Source organism: Podarcis muralis, chromosome 12 (genome assembly GCF_964188315.1).
Source record: "Podarcis muralis chromosome 12, rPodMur119.hap1.1, whole genome shotgun sequence".
Taxonomy (NCBI): domain Eukaryota; kingdom Metazoa; phylum Chordata; class Lepidosauria; order Squamata; family Lacertidae; genus Podarcis; species Podarcis muralis.
Genome location: NC_135666.1, coordinates 856,440 through 872,862, shown reverse-complemented (window position 1 = coordinate 872,862; position 16,423 = coordinate 856,440). Strand labels below are relative to the sequence as shown.

At 52.4% G+C, this 16,423-nt stretch overlaps 1 protein-coding gene across 2 annotated transcripts in view; it reads right to left on the bottom strand.

Moving 5' to 3' along the window:
• Positions 1-16,423, bottom strand: part of KCNH2 (potassium voltage-gated channel subfamily H member 2) — an 82,840-nt gene that overhangs the window by 5,001 nt on the left and 61,416 nt on the right. For both annotated transcript variants that reach the window (XM_028750198.2, XM_077916604.1), the window contains 7 exons: positions 12,972-13,359; positions 11,734-11,933; positions 10,304-10,556; positions 5,319-5,512; positions 5,094-5,193; positions 4,503-4,781; positions 68-263 (listed from right to left, as the gene is read on the bottom strand). In XM_028750198.2, the coding sequence (XP_028606031.2) occupies positions 68-263; positions 4,503-4,781; positions 5,094-5,193; positions 5,319-5,512; positions 10,304-10,556; positions 11,734-11,933; positions 12,972-13,359 (1,610 nt within the window). The remainder of the gene's footprint in view (positions 1-67; positions 264-4,502; positions 4,782-5,093; positions 5,194-5,318; positions 5,513-10,303; positions 10,557-11,733; positions 11,934-12,971; positions 13,360-16,423) is intronic.

The following is a 16,423-nucleotide window of genomic DNA, read 5'->3' as shown; positions in this document are numbered from 1 at the left end:
GGGGAAATCTCTGCCCCCCCTCCCGAGGGAGCCCTGATGGGAGCTCCCCCCCGCCCCCCTCCAATACCTGTTGAGCTGCTTCTGGAGCAGGTCCAGGCGAGCCTCCAGCTCGCAGCGCTGCCTCCGGCCGAGGGGGGCGCTGCTGCCCAGCGGGATGTTGAGGGCGGTGTGGGCAGGGGCGGGGCAGCGGGGCAGCTCTTGGTACTGGTGCTCACGGCTCTCCCCCCAGAAGCTGAAGATATTGGAGACGCCTGAAAAGGCCCCTGCGGAGAGGAGGAGGAGGGAGAGAAGGCAGAGAGTGGGGGGGCTGGAAGGGACCCCAAAGAGTCATCGGAAGAATCCCTGGCGGGGGGCCACCCACAGCGTTCGAAACTAGCCAGGCAACCGGCCATTGGCAAGGAAGTGGAGATGTCTGGTCACCAGGCTTGGCAACTAATATCTCCAGCCAGAAATTTTACAGTTTGTTTTTAGAGTTGGGGTGCTCTGGTATTATTTTGTGTTCTGCTTCGACCTTCTTCCTGCTTTTCCTCTCTACAGTCATATCTCAGGTTACAGACGCTTCGGGTTGTGCGATTTCAGTTTGCACACCGTGCCGAACCCGGAAGTACTGGAACTGATTACTTCTGGGTTTTGGCGCTTGCGCATAAGCATCGAACCACAACCCGCGCATGCGTATACGCAGCACTGCGGGTTGCGAACGTGCTTCCTGTACGGATCACGTTCGCAACCCGAGCGTCCACTGTATTTTATTCTGAATGAACTTTCCTACTTTGAGCACCCAAGTGTGGAAAACTCTGCAGTCAAAATGGCAATTGTGTTTGCTGGCTTCCGGTTCCTGTCCTGCCTCATGGCGACGGCTCCCTCAACATCGGAGAAAGACACAGGTTGAAGAAAAGAGGGTGGAAGGGGTTCAGCCACCCCCTATAAACCCCTCAGTTAAACCACAGGTCAGCGGGGGGGGGGGGGTAAGGCAGAGGCGGTGGATGCCACACACTTCGCCTGATGCAACCCCCCCGAAATTGCCACTGGATACAGAAGTTCTCCTTATAATCAGGTTTGAATTGGCATTAAGAATAGGCACACACAACGGAGGAGACGGACGTTATAACTGCGAAAAATCCGCTGCATGAAACGGAGGTTTGAAATTGGGAGAAGATTCTTGTGCTGGAGGAGGGGGGGGGGGCCTCTCTGCTACATTTTATGGAAGTTTTTACATTTTTGATTCGGCAACCCTCTCCTAATATTGGATTTTATGATATACAAGAGAGGATGGTTTGATGTATGATGTCGCAAAGATATTTAAAAGAAGATGTAAAGCTGTGTGCGACTTGAAAGGAGTCAAGTGGGGGGTGGGGGCTGGTTCTTTTGTTTGGAAGGATGTCCCTGGGAGTTAGAGCCTACCCCACCCCCACCCCCAAAAAGAGATCATGGAGAAAAATGCTGTGGAAAGTGGCATGAAGGCTTTGGGATGTTGGAAGAGGAATGGAGTCGCCTTTCGCCTCCCTTCCTGGAACTTGTTAACTTGCCAGTGGAAGGGAATTTGGAACTGCTTAAGTATTATGGGAAGGAGCTGGAATACAACAACAGGGGGAGTAAGGAGAGGCTCACAACTGACTTTGGGATGTGGCGCATGCAGGACAAAAAGGAAAAAGCTTTGTTTCCTCACTTGAAACCTTTTTTGGGAAGTTAAATAATATAGTAACACGAAATCACTAAGAGTGCAGCTGTTAATCATGTGCTAATTTTGAAAAATGGAATGTAATAGAAATAAATAAGAATATGAAATGCCGTAATATTAGATCATAAAGATCCATCAAGAACGGTGCACGGGACGCCTCTTAACAAAATTGTATTAATTTGGAACTAATTTGTGTAATTGGGTTTATACTGGAAAAATAATTGACAATTATGTTTGCTAAACAGGCACATGAAGGGGTTAAGACCCAGAGAGTCCTTTAATTCCTAGAGGGCGTTCTGTCAAGTGACATCCTTTGTTTGCACAGGCAGGGAGAAGACAAGGGCTCTTAACCTTTTGCACTTCCACCTGAAGAACACTCTCTTTCTTGTCCTGAAGCCTGGGATCAGATGCAAGGTCTTCTCTCCCAAGCACAGGCACCATCTTTGATCTCAACCATGTACAGTGGTACCTCGCAAGACAAACGCCTCGCAAGACGAAAAACTCACTAGATGAAAGGGTTTTTTGAGCTGCTTCGCAAGACGATTTTCCCTATGGGCTTGCTTCGCAAGAGGGAAACGTCTTGCAAGTTTGTTTCCTTTTTCTTAACACCGTTAATACAGTTGCGACTTGACTTTGAGGAGCAACTCATAGAACGCAGTGTACATAGTAGCCTTTTTTGAGTTTTTAAAAGACTTTGGTGATTTTTGAAGCTTTTCCAAAACTTCTTTTGCAGCCATTTGGTAAGTTAAGCTTTTAAAACTTTTTTTTTTGGGGGGGGGGTTGGATTTTGGGTTGGGGTGTTTGGAATTCAAGGACTTGGTGTTGGGGAGGGGTTTGCAAGAATCTGGAAGCTTGTCCCCCCCCCCCCCTGCATTTTTATGATTTTCTGTGACCATTGGGCCACTCTGCTGTTTTTTTAAAAAATTCTGGATTTGAATTTCTGTGTGCTGGGTGGCTGGGGGAACAGTTGGGGAGGGGTTTGCAAGAATCTGGAAGCTTGTGTGTTTTTTTCTGAATTTTTATTATTTTCTGTGACCATTGGGCCACTCTGCTGTTTTTTTTAAAAAAATCTGGGTTTGAATTTTGAAATGGTCTTTACAGTATGTGTGACTTTAAAGAGCACTTAATAAACTCTTGTTGTACCAAATTTGGCTTTGTTTGGACTTTTTTTGACCATAGGAACGCATTAATTGATTTCCAATGCATTCCTATGGGAATTCGTGATTCGCAAGACGAAAAATTCGCTAGACGAAAAAACTCGCGGAACGAATTAATTTCGTCTTGCGAGGCACCACTGTATTTTTAGTAACTTAGAAGCAGTTTTGCCTGCCTTGTATTCATTATTGCTCTCTGCTGAATCCGGTGCAAGACTTTCAGGTAAGTAAACATTATATTTTTCATGCTTTATTTATGTCTATGTCTAGCTCTGGCTAAGATTACACAGCCTTAGTTCCTTACTTCCAGTTTAAAAGCTGTGAAGGGTGGTATATTTTTAGCTCTGCAAAACCAATACCGTATTTTTCACTCCATAAGATGCACTTTTTTCTTCCTAAAAAGTGAGGGGAAATGTCTGAGCGTCTTATGGAGCAAATGTGTGGTCCCTGGTGCCGAATTGCTCAGGGGAGAAAAGCAGATCGTGCTTTTTTTTTTTTTTTAAGAAAGAGGGAAGGGGGTGTTGAAACAAAGTCGCTGATCAGGAGAGAGATAAGGGACGCTAGAGATAAAGGAGGCTGCCTGGAAGGGGGGAGGTAAAGACAGGAAACTTGCAAAGGGGGGAAACAGGAAGACTAAATCAATTAGGAGAGAAATTAGAAGAAAAGGAGGAGCAAAAAACTGCTAAGAAAAAGACACTAAGGCAAACAAGAGGGAAGGGGGTGTTGAAAGGAAGCAGCTGAGCAGCTGGTCAGCAAGCGATCAGGAGGGAGATAAGGGACTCTAGAGATAAAGGAGGCTGCCTGGGAGAGGGGAGGTAAAAGCCCATGAATCCTCAGGATTTTTGCATTGGGCTACCCCAAACTCACCGTCAAATCACATGTCTGTGGCCACAGCATGAACCACAAAAATCATACATCCACTGTTTCGTTCAGAATATTTTTCTTCTTCTTTTCCTCCTCTAAAAACTAGGTGCATCGTATGGAGCGAAAAATACCGTACTCTGAATTTCCTCTGCTACCGAATAAAATCCATGAGGTGTGTGGGATTGCCAATCTCAGGGTTTTAGGATACCTGTATCAATGCTACTGGGAATTTAGGATCAGAGCTGTGAGAGACCAGCACCTTCCTCAGGGATCTAGGAGAGATTCAGGGAGCATCTCTTTACACTCAGAGTAACTCATACGGAAACTGCCTGGGAAATGTGGGCTGCATTGGTCTCACGAGTGCCTGGGATTAGGAAGTTTTTTTGGGGGGGGCTCTGCCAGGGAAACAAGCCATCTTTGCTTTGATCATCTGAGACTAGGAGAAGGCAGGTAGGAATCGCAACCTCTGGGCTGCTAATTTGGGGGTTGTGGCAACAGGACTTCCCCTGCCCCCTGGCCTCATCCTGTCCAGGGCCGTAGATGGGGGTGGTGAGGTGGGCCCCCACCAGGGGTGCCGGCGATGGGGTGCGTGTGCAAAATCAGCTAAAAATATGTCCATAAATATAAATATCGATTTATTGCCTCATAAGAAAAGGTTTTTAATAGAGGGTGAATTGAATGGGGGGGGGGTTGGAGGAGAGGCGGAAAGAAAAGCTAATTTGTCTGTGGCTGGGGGGGGGGGCACAATCTGGACGGTTCTGCCAGGGGCACAAGATCACGCGGCTACGGCTCTGATCCTGTCCTACCTGAGAGTGGGTTGCAGACGTTGCTGCGTTTGGGGTCCGTGGCTGCAGGGGAGTGGGGCTGGCCGGCGGGGTCCATGGGGTGGAAAGGCGACAGCTCTGGGGCGCTGGAGATGGGGACGGGGGTCTCCTCCTCGTCACTGGAGGGCGGGCTGGATGCCACCGAGCTGCTGAGGCAGGGCTCCCATTTGGGGGGTCCGCGGGGAGCCCCCGGAGCTTGGCAGTTCTGGCCGACGTGCAGCACTTTGGGCTGGGCTTTGCCTTCCCCCGGAATCTCCTCATCTGTGCGGAGAAGGAGAAAAGGTTATTGGCCGGCCAGATCCAGTGAGTGGCAGTGCAGTGCAGTGGTTAGAGTGTTAGGCACTAGGACCTGGGGAAGGCCGGGGTTCAGATCCACCTACCTGGGGGCCAGTCACAGCCTCCTCTCAGCCTGGCCTACCTCGAAGGGTCGTTGTGGGGGTTAAATGAGGAGGGGGAGAAATTTCCTCCCAGCTGAGAGACCCAGAAGTAGCCGCTGTAGGAGCATGGGAAAGGGAGCACAGTGGGTGTTGGGAGACCCCTTGAGGTCATCCAATCGAACCCCCACCTCCTCACCTTTCTCGGTGCGGCGGCGGAAGGAGAGTTTGCGTCGCCGCAGGCGGTTGAAGCCGCCGTTCATCTCGTCGCTGCTGGGCGACCCCGGAATCATGTTGGTCTGCAAGAGAAGGGGTGGCCGTGAGAAGAGTGCCGGGGGTCTCCCAGGACCCCCACCTTCCTGGCCCTGAGCTGGCTGGCCACAGAAGCCCACCCCCCTCGGGGCTCCTGGGGGCAACAACTCACGTCACGCAGGTTGAAGGTGATCTCCAGGTTGGACCAGAAGTGGTCAGAGAACTCGGGGTACATGTCCAGCACCTCCAGGAGGTCCTCGCGGTGAATCTTGTGCAGGTCGCAGTAGGTCAGGGCGCGCACGTCTGCGTTGGACTTGCCGGGCCGGGCGTACAGGTTGAGGGGCTCCCCAAAGATGTCGTTCTTCCCTGGGAGGGAGGGAGAGAAGGGGGCAAACTGAGCCCTTGCGCAGCTGGGAGAGGCGCATAGAAGGCCACACAGGAGATTGCCCTCCTCAGCAACCTCTCGCACCCAGAGCTGGCCTGCTGTTCCTCCAGAAACCTCTCTCTGCCCCTCCTTCACCTACTTCTCCCTCCGTGGCCATGATCCCAGGCTCAGCTTCAGTGGCTCCTCAGTGGCCCCGAGTGCCTTCCATCATCTTTGGCTGGTGGCCCAGCTACGCCCCTATCTGGACAGGGAGAGCCTAACCACTGTTGTCTATGCTCTGGTCACCTCAAGGTTAGATTACTGCAATGCGTTACACGTTGGGCTGCCTCTGAAGACGGTTCGGAAACTTCAGCTGGGTCAGAATTCAGCAGCCAGGTTGCTCAGCGGAGCAAGACGGTTTGAGCATATTACACCGATCCTGGTCCAACTGCACTGGCTACCAATTAGTTTCTGGGCCCAATTCAAAGTGCCGGTTTTGACCTATAAAGCCAGGGGTCAGCAACCTAAGGCCCATGGGCCGAAAGCGGCCTACGGAGGTCGTTTGACCGGCCCACAAGCTGCTCCCAAACTGAGCTGCCCACTTGCATGCTGCGCTAAACTAGCGCAGCGTGGTGACTCGCTTCTGCGGCGCCAAAAATTGTGTCTGTGCAGACACCAAAAATTGTGCCATGGGATCTCCGTGGGAATGATCCAGCCCAGGCAAGATAAACCCTGCTGACCCCTGTATAAAGCCTTAAACGGCTCAGGACCCCAATACCTCAAGAAGCGCCTCTTTCCATCTGAACCCACCCAGACCCTGAGATCACCTTCTGAGGCCCTTCTTCATGTGTCTCCTCCATGTGAAGTCCGGAGGGTGGCAACACGAGAACGGGGCCTTCTCTGCAGTGGCTCCCTCTTTGTGGAATGCTCTCCCCAGGGAGGCTTGCCTGGTGCCTTCATTATAAATCATTAGGCTGCAGGCGACAGCGTTCCTCTCCTTAGTTGGAGGCTTTGCCATCTCCCGGGGGTGCTGGAGCTGAGATTCCTGCATTGCAGGGGGTTGGGATAGATGGCCCCTGAGGGTCCCCTCCTATAATTTTATGATCCATTGGAGGTTTTTAAGCAGAGATCGGATGGTCGTTGGTTGTGGCAGCTTTGCTTGTGATTCCAGCATTGCAGAGGCTTCTTGTGGGGCTGGAAGGGACCCTGAGGGTCACCGAGCATTGGAGGGAGTTGGTCTGGAGAACCCCCTGGGGGTCCCTGCCAACTCTACACTGCTGGGGCAGCTGTGTTTGGGCCTCTTCTCTGCCCATCACCTGCTCCCGGCAAGCTTTCTTGCTGCTGGCGCTGGCTGGGGCCACAGTCCCAGCCTTCCTGTGCCCTGGCGACCACATGGCTCGTGCAGGAAAGGAGCCGTTTGGGGTCGGGGAGTTTGCCCAGCAAGTCACGAAATCATCGGACTGTACAGTTGGAAGGGACCCCAGGGGTCATCCAGTCCAACCCTCTGCAAAGTGACAGCAGTGGGGCGTGTGTCTGGCGATCTCCACCAGGCAGCAGGGACCTCCCTCCTTGCCAGCAAAGCTATTCGTGGCAGCCTAGATGCTGAGGGCGGCAGGCAGTCCTGGGTGGTGCTGAGTCTCAGGCAGGTCGCAGGGGGGCAGGAACGAGGTGGGGAGAAATGGGCAGCTTTGAGCAAGGCGGGTTCAGGGAGCCGAGAAGAGCTGCCTATAAATATCCTGGGATGCTCTGCTTCGGTCCCAGGTGAGGCAGCTGCGCCTCAGAAGGAACAGCAGAGACTCATTAAGGCGGATTTCGTCTCTGCAGGGCGAACAGGAGGCCCGATTTATTTGAGGGCGGCTTCTTCCTCCTGGGCTCCGGCCATCTTGGAAGCAGGAGCCTCCTGGGCATAGTCGGCCAATTGGTGCCAAAGAAGGATAGAACCTTTTTCATGTATGCTACAGCAGCAGCAAGAATACTCATCACGAAGCACTGGAAGACGCAAGATCTACCCACCCTGGAAGAATGGCAGATGCAAGTAATAGACTATATGGAACTGGCAGAAATGACCGGCAGAATCAGAGATCAAGGAGAGGAGCAGGTGGAAGAGGACTGGAAGAAGTTTAAAGTCTATCTACAAAAATACTGTAAAATTTATGAATGCTGAGGGCTCTGAAAATGAAATGAAGGGGTTTCTAGCGATTAAGATAAACAAGACTATAAAGGGAGGGATAAAGGTTTAAAATAAATAATGAATGATCTTGCTGAACAAATTTTTAAAGTGGAATACAAGAAGGGAAGGCGGGTGGAAGTAAAGAGAATAAGGTTTTGAAAGTTACCAATATGAAAGAGTGTTTTTTATGCTAAATTTTTTCTTTTGTATTCTCTTCTTTTCTGTTTTTCTGTTTGGACTTTTGATGTTTGTGGTCTGTTTTTGTGATTTTTGTTGACTTTCGTTGGCTGTTAATTTTTTTGAAAAAATCCTAAATAAATATTATTATAAAAAATAAAAATAAAAAAAGGAAGCAGGAGGCGGAGGAAGGAGAGGTCGCCAGGAGGCCTGGTTTCCTCTGGAGGAAACCGGGCAGAGAGACCCGCCAGGAGAGTCTTCTGCCAAGGCTTCTCACGGAAGCCAGCTCTGCTCAGGTGCCCGTCCCCTTGCAGAAGGGCATCAGAAGAGGCTGCAGGATCTGTCCTGAATCTTCCAGCTTTCATCTTCCTTGGATGCCCAGGAGTTCGAGTGTCACAAGAGGGGGAGAAAACAGTCTCTCTGTCCGCCTTCCCCACGCCTGGCTTCCTTCCTTAAACTTCTATCATTGCAACCTTTCTTCAGGCAGAGGGCCTTCTCAGTGATGGCGCCCGCCCTGTGGAATGCCCTCTCATCAGATGCCAAGGAAATAAACAACTGCAGTCATACCTCAGGTTACAGATGCTTTGGGTTGCACGATTTCAGGTTGCGCACCATGCCGAACCCGGAAGTACCAGAATAGGTTACTTCCGGGTTTGGGTGGTTGTGCATGCGCAGAAGCACTGAATCGCGACCCACGCGTGCACAGATGCGCAGATGCGGCGCTGTGGGTTGTGGATTGCGAACGTGCTGCCCACGCGGATCACGTTCACAACCCGGGCGTCCTCTGTATCTGACTTTTAGAAGACATCTGAAGGCAACCCTATTTAGGGAAGTTTTTAATGTCCAATGTTTTCTCGCTTTTTATTATTATCATCATCATTAATTCTGTTGGGAGCTGCCCAGAGTGGCTGGGGAAACCCAGCCAGATGGGTGGGGTATAAATAATAAAAATAAAATAATAAAATCATCCTTATCATCATCACCATCACCATCATCATCATCACCGGGGAGTCAGAAGCTGCTGGTCTGTTTCTCTCAGTGCGGTCTGCACTGACCGGCAGCCATGGCTCTCCAGGGATTCAGAGACGGCCGTCTCTCTGAGCCCTGCCTGGAGATCCAAAGAATTGCCAAATCACAGAATTGTAAAGAATTCTTCATTGGAAAGGTCTTTCGGATGGGGAGAGTCGTTTGACCGTGGAACAGGTGACCTCAGAAGACTCTCCTTCCTTGGAGGTTTCAAGCTGGGGTCCAGGGGTTCCTTAGCTCTCATTCCTGCATTGCAGGGGGTGGACCAGATGACCTTTGGTGGTCCCTTCCTCCTCTCTGATTCTATGAGCCCCTCACATTCTGACTCAACGAGGGCCTGAAAAATCCTGCTGGAAACATGAGGTGGGGCCATTCTGACTCAAGATAAGCCAAATAAAACGCAGCAGAATTAAAGGGTCTTCTGTTCCTGGAGCCTTCCAATCTCTCCTGTCATGTTAGGTATAACTGTTTAATTGAACATTGAAATGGAAAATAGCCCTGTATGTGTATTGCTAAAGGGAATGGAAATTTCCATTGGAGCTTGCATGGTGCCTAACAAGTTGATAATCAATTGTTGATGTATCTCTGCTAGCTCTTGCAGGAGGTGTTTAACCTCAGATCACCTGGGAAGGTTATTCAGTTACAAATCTCCATTTTGAGGGAGTTGTCTTAGTTCTCAAGCCACCATAGAAAAAAGGCAAGCAAATGAGTCTTGCATAGAATTGTAGAGTTGGAAGGGACCCCAAGGGTCATGTAGTCCACCCCCACCCCCCACCCCGAAGAGAAAGCAGCTCCAGGGGTGAGACAGACCTGCAATTCCTGGTGTGTTTGAAGTACAGTGGTGCCTTGCAAGACGAAAAGAATCCGTTCCGCAAGTCTCTTCGTCTTGCGGTTTTTTCGTCTTGCGAAGCAAGCCCATTAGCGGATTAGCAGATTAGCGGCTTAGCGGATCAGCTGATAAGCGGCTTAGCGGTTTAGCGGATCAGCTATTAAGCGGCTTAGCGGATCAGCTGATAAGTGGTTTAGCGGCTTGGGAAAAAGGGGGGGGGGGGAGGAAAAAAACCTTGCAGGAACTCGCAAGACATTTTCGTCTTGCGAAGCAAGCCCATAGGAAATTCGTTTTGTGAAGCACCTCCAAAACGGAAAACCCTTTCGACTAGCGGGTTTTCCGTCTTGCGAGGCGTTCGTCTTGCGGGGCTCCACTGTAGTTTTATATTTGTAAGTTGAGCCTATGCCTGGAGAAGCATGTAGCTCGTAGCACCCTCTTTTTCTGTGTCTGTTTGAAGAAAGTTCCGTAAGCAAAGCTTTGGGACCATATTTTGGCCTGGACAATTTTTCTTCCAAGCGGAGTCGGTTTTCCTTCATCCGATTGCTGCGTGACATTAATATCTGCCCTAGGACCCCCTCTGCGCCCCCTCACCTAGGATGGCCACGACCACGTCTCCCCGCAGGATCTCAATGGAGCCTCGGGAGATGAAGTAGAGGGCGGTGAGGACGTCTCCGGCGTGGACCAGCGTGTCTCCCGGGGGGGCGTGGGTGGTCTTGAACTTCATGGCCAGAGCCCGCAAGCACCCCTTGGTGGCTCCCTTGAAGGGCCGGCAGTTCTGCAGGAGGCTGCGGTTTAGGTGCAGGCAGATGTCCGCCTGCAGGCACTCGGGGAATCCTTTCAGCACCTGCGGGGGAGAGAGAGGCGGGTTCGAATCAGCAGAGGAAGGAGCCTCTCCGCAAAAACAGCCCTGGGCTCCAGGACGGAGGTGGAGAGAGAGGGACCTTTGCCAGCTGAGGGCCGCATTTGCTCGTGGGAAGCAGTCCGGGAGCTGTGTGACGGTGGTGGGTGGGGCTAGAGGCAAAAAATTGGGCCTATTGGACCTCTGTACCAGGCAAAAGACAAGCACACATATGTCCAGGCCCGGCCCAGCCAGGCCAAGCACCCGCTGTTCTGTTCCAACTTGGGTCCAGGGAACCTCTAGAACTGCCTGGATCCTTCTAATATCCCAGCTCCATCCCTGAGATCATCCTCAGGAGCATTGCTGGGCATTCCCCAAGTCGGTGAGGCTCATTTGAAATGGAGCCTTCAGTCCTGTGGGACTCCCTGCCACTGGAGATCCAGCAGGCGCCTTCTGTGCCAATTTATAAACTCCTGCTGAGACTTTTTCTATTCTGCCAGAACTATGCAGGCAGTGAAGAAGGCAGTCTTCCCCAGCAGCTGACCAATGCCTCTTCATAACTTCTTATTGTATGGTTTAAAAAAACATTTCATTGCAAACCACTTTGATATAATTTCAGTGACACAGAGGTGTACAAACATTTTTAGAAATAAATAAGTGCTTGCACCAAATATTTACTGTTTTACTTATTTAGTAAAATTGATATACCTCTTGATTGTAAAAATAAAATAAAAAACCCCACAAGGTGGTTTGCAAAAAAAAGATAATAAAATCAAGAAATCGGACGACCATAGTTTAAAACATACAAAAAGTTAAAATACTAAGACAGGTTAAAACTCTCACCACCTTTCTAAGCATCCCTACAGGTTTGTGGAAGCAAGAATGTTTTTAGCAAGTGCCAAAAAGAATACAGGGAAGGAGCCTGCTTGGGGTCAAGAGGCAGGGAGTTCCCAAGGACAAGTGCTGCCACACTAAATGATTTAAAGCTTACAAATGCGGAAAACAGGTATTTTGTGGCACTCACAGCGTGCCCACTCCATGGATCGGAGCGTTCAAGGGGCCGCATGTGGGACAAGGTGATCTCGCAGGTCGTAGGGAGCAAGGAAACTTGGCTGCTCTCACGATCCCAATGCTCTCCCCACCCCCAGCTGGCGCTGCGCATGGAGAGGCCCGGCCCACTCACCGCGTTCATGTCGATGCCGTTGGTGTAGGACCAGGCGTGCTGGAAGTACTCCTCCAGGCGCTGGCGAAGTGGGTTGGGGATCTGGTGGAAGCGGATGAACTCTCGCACCCGGAGCATCTGGGTGTGGTAGCGGGCCGTTCCCGAGTAGAGGCGCTGGATGATGGCCGACACGTTCCCAAAGATGCTGGCGTACATCAGGGCTGCGGAGAAGAGGGGGCGCTGCGTGAGGGTCTGTCTCCACCCCAACTCTTCCCACATGCAAGGTGCCTGCATACCTGCCCAGCAAGGCCTTCAGCCTCTCCCAAAACATCATCTGCCCCTCCCTCAGTGCCTCAAGGACCAGGTCAGGAGGGTGGCAACACAAGAACGGGGCCTTCTCTGCAGTGGCTCCCTGTCTGTGGAATGCTCTCCCAGGGAAGAACCATTCCCATTCTGAAGGAGTGTGCATGCACACGAAAGATCATACCAAGAACTAACTTAGTTGGTCTTTAAGGTGCTACTGGAAGGAATTTTTTTTGTTTTGACTATGGCAGACCAACACGGCTACCCATCTGCAACTGTCTCCCAGGGAAGTTCGCCTGGCGCCTTCATTGCACACCTTTAGGCTCCAGGTAAAAACAGTCTTTTTAAACCAGGCCTTTGGTTGATCTTATTGACATCCCATACCCTTTTTAAATGTGGCTTTTGGGGGGGGGTTGTTATTGGGTTATTGCTCTTCAGTTGATTTTATATGTTGTGGTCTTGTTGTGACCCGCCCTGAGACCTCCAGGTATAGGGCGGTGTAGAAGGCAAATTAATAATAATAAGAATAAGAATTTCAATCTCCTCCATCAAAGAGCTTCTCTCAGTCCACCAGCCTTGTGTGTCTGAGCAGAGGCTGCTTGCAGAGGTGCTTTCTGGCCCAGAACGGCAGGGAACCTCTGGAACTCTCTGCCACTTGACAATCCCAATGACTGGGCGTCTTTTAGTGCGTGTGCCAGAGGGGCCCATTGGGAAGAACTTTCTGACGGTGGAACAGGATCCCTCCGAAGGGGTTGGATTCTTGAGTTGAGATTCCGTGATCTGGAAGGGCACCCGGTTGGGGGAGGCTGATCTCTGCCGGGGAACCCATCTAGGGGCGGAGTGGGGGGGGGGCGGGACGCCCCGAGTGTGTTTGGGGGGTGGAGAAGGGCTGAGCCCAACTGCGCCTGGCCTCCAGCGCCTGCCCCCCGCCCCCGGCCCTGGCGCCCCACACTCACACCCGATGAGCATGACGCAGATGGAGAAGATCTTCTCGGAGTTCGTGTTGGGGGAGACGTTCCCGAAGCCCACGCTGGTGAGGCTGCTGAAGGTGAAGTAGAGGGCGGTGATGTACTTGTCCTTGATGGTGGGTCCCTTGTGGGGGGTGCTTGCGTTGTAGGGCTTGCCGATCTGGCTGCCCAGCGAGTGCAGCCAGCCGATGGTCTTGTCCTCCATGTTGCCGATGGCGTACCAGATGCAGGCCAGCCAGTGCGCAATCAGGGCAAAGGTGCACATCAGCAGGAAGAGGACGGCCGCCCCGTACTCCGAGTAGCGGTCCAGCTTGCGCGCCACTCGCACCAGGCGCAGCAGCCGCGCCGTCTTCAGCAGCCCAATCAGGGTGGTGGTCTGCAGGGGGGGAGGAGAGGGGCTGTGAGGGCAGGAGCAACAACAACCACCACCCCCCGCCACTCCAAATTGGGTTACGTGTCACAGAACCGTCAAATGATGTCACTGTGATCCCTGCGTTGCAGGGGGCTGGAATAGATGGCCTTTGGGGGCCCCTTCCAACCCGACAGATATGTGGGTGAGAAGAGACACGAGGGGGACGATCTGCATCAAGCTCTCTGCCTGACCGAATGCAGGATTCAGATCCTGTGGGGCAAAATGCCCCTTTGGACCCCCTCCCTTGCAAAAAACCCACACATGGGCTTTGATTCCACTGCCTTAGAAATTTTGGTTTGCTGATTCCTTAATACAGTGGTACCTCGGGTTACAGACACTTCAGGTTACAGACTCCACTAACCCAGAAATAGTACCTCGGGTTAAGAACTTTGCTTCAGGATGAGAACAGAAATTGTGCTCCGGCAGCGTGGCAGCAGCAGGAGGCCCCATAGGCTAAAGTGCTGCTTCAGGTTAAGAACAGCTTCAGGTTAAGAACGGACCTCCAGAACAAATTAAGTACTTAACCCGAGGTACCACTGTATTGTACTCTGTTGCAAATTGGGTTGCTTTCATATACTGGTTTCTTGGGGGTCCAGAAAGCAATATACAGCGGAACCTCAGTTTTCAAACATAATCTGTTCCGGAAGTCTGTTCAACTTCTGAGGCACATTCAAAAACAGAAGCATTCATTTCCGGTTTTTCAGCATTCAGCTTCCAAAACGTTCGGCAGCTGAGACGTGTGAAACCGAGGTTAAATAACTCCCGGCCCCATCCCTCTTGTTATTCCCAAGGGATCTTGCAAACTGGATTGCAAACTTCCCTTAGGAGACCTCAGGGCAAAAGGGGCTCCCCATCTCCCACCCGTCCATTTCTTCCTCTTCACTTGCTCCTTCAGAGTCATGAGCTCCCATAAGAACCTCAGAAGAGCAGCAGCAGGATCAGGCCCAAGGGGGGCCCCCCAGTCCAGCCTCCTGCCCCCCACAGGGGCCAGCTAAGTGGAGGCCCAAGCGGGATGCGAGAGCAACAGCCGTCTCCCATTCTTAGTGGCTACTATCCTCAGGTAGACTGACTCTGTCCATGGAGGCTCCATTTAGCCCACCTAGGGATGTGGGTGGCGCTGTGGGTTAAACCACAGAGCCTAGGACTTGCTGATCAGAAGGTCGGTGGTTTGAATCCCCGCAACGGGGTGAGCTCCCGTTGCTCGGTCCCTGCTCCTGCCAACCTAGCAGTTTGAAAGCACGTCAAAGTGCAAGTAGATAAATAGGTACCGCTCCGGCGGGAAGGTAAACGGCGTTTCCGTGCGCTGCTCTGGTTCGCCAGAAGCGGCTTAGTCATGCTTAGTCATCCTGTATCCCTGAAGGAGCGTCTCCACCCCCATCATTCAGCCCAGACACTGAGGTCCAGCGCCGAGGGCCTTCTGGCGGTTCCCTCTCTGCAAGAAGCCAAGTTACAGGGAACCAGGCAGAGGGCCTTCTCGGTGGTGGCGCCCGCCCTGTGGAACACCCTCCCTTCAAATGTGAATGAAATAAGCAGCTATCTTATCTTTAAAAGACATCTGAAGGCAGCCCTGTTTAGGGAAGTTTTTACTATTTAATGCTGTATTGTTTTTAACACTCGATTGGGAGCCGCCCAGAGTGGCTGGGGAAACTCAGCCAGATGGGCGGGGTATAAATAAAAAATTATTATTATTATTATTATGCTGGCCACATGACTCGGAAGCTGTAGGCCGGCTCCCTCGGCCAGTAAGGCGAGATGAGTGCTGCAACCCCAGAGTCGTCTGCGACTGGACCTAATGGTCAGGGGTCCCTTGACCTTTACCCTTTAATGGCCCACCTACTCCAGGGTCCTGTTCTTTCTGTGGCCAATGGAATGATCCACGGGGAATCCTGGATGGTGACCCACCCTGGGTCCAAATGTGATCCAGCCCTGTTTGGAGGACTCACAGCCCAGGCTGCCCTGAGTCTTCCCACCCCCAGGAGCGGAAAGAGCAGACCCCCCCCCAGGTGCGCTTCTCCCTGGGTCCAGAGACGCCCCCCCATCTCCGCAGCCAGGAGCAGACGGGTGCCCCCCCCCAGCTGCCCCTCTGAGGCAGCCGCCATCTCGGCTGGCGCACCTGAGCCTCACAAATTCTCCTCCGCCTCCCCCCCCCCATGCACCTGGCGCACAGGATGGGGGGGCCTCCCTGGGGGCCAGACCCAGTTTCCTCGCCGGCTCCTGCCTCTCCAGCTGCCCTGTGAGCATGTGCAGGAACCGTGAAGTGGGGGGGGGGGGCGAGAGACGTTCTTTGGGGTGCCAAGATTGCAGCCTCGCATCCGAAGCAAAATCCCTCCCGGTCCTGGCCGATGGAGGGCATGAACTCCCCACACAGACGGGGATGGGGGGGGCGGGTTGAGCTGAGAGGGCAGGGGGTGTAAAGGACAGACACCCCCCTCCAGTCACCCCTTCCTTAGGCTCCTGTGGCCACCACTTCCCTGCCTCCTGGGCAGGGAAGCTGAGATAGGAAACCGAATGGCCAAACGGCACCATAACTCTTTTTGTTCCCCACAAGTGGATGCCTAGATGCCCCACGGATTAGCTGATCACGGGGCAGCGCAGCAGCAAAAGAGGCGTTTGGCGCCCTGAGACCCCACAAGCCAGCTGACGGCCACGGCAGCAGTATCTGCCGGCCAGGTGGAGATGTTAGTGGCCAAACCTGGTGGCCAGACATCTCTCGCAAAAGGCCGGTTCCCTGTGCGAGTGGCGCCCAGGACAGAAGGACATGTCTCAAAACTGCATCCTACCACACAGCCCATCCGGCTGCTCCGGGTCGCCTACACTGACTGCCAGCAATGCCCCTCCAGGGTTTAGGCAGGGGATAATAAGAACCTGAGAAGAGCCTGCTGGATCCGGCCAACTGCCCATCAGGTCCAGCACCCTGTTCTCACAGTGGTCAGGATCTGAGCCCCAGAGCCCTCTTCCCTCCAGTGGTTTCCAGCAACTAGGATTCAGAAGCATTGGGGCCTCCAGCCATGATGGGCTGGTAGCCATT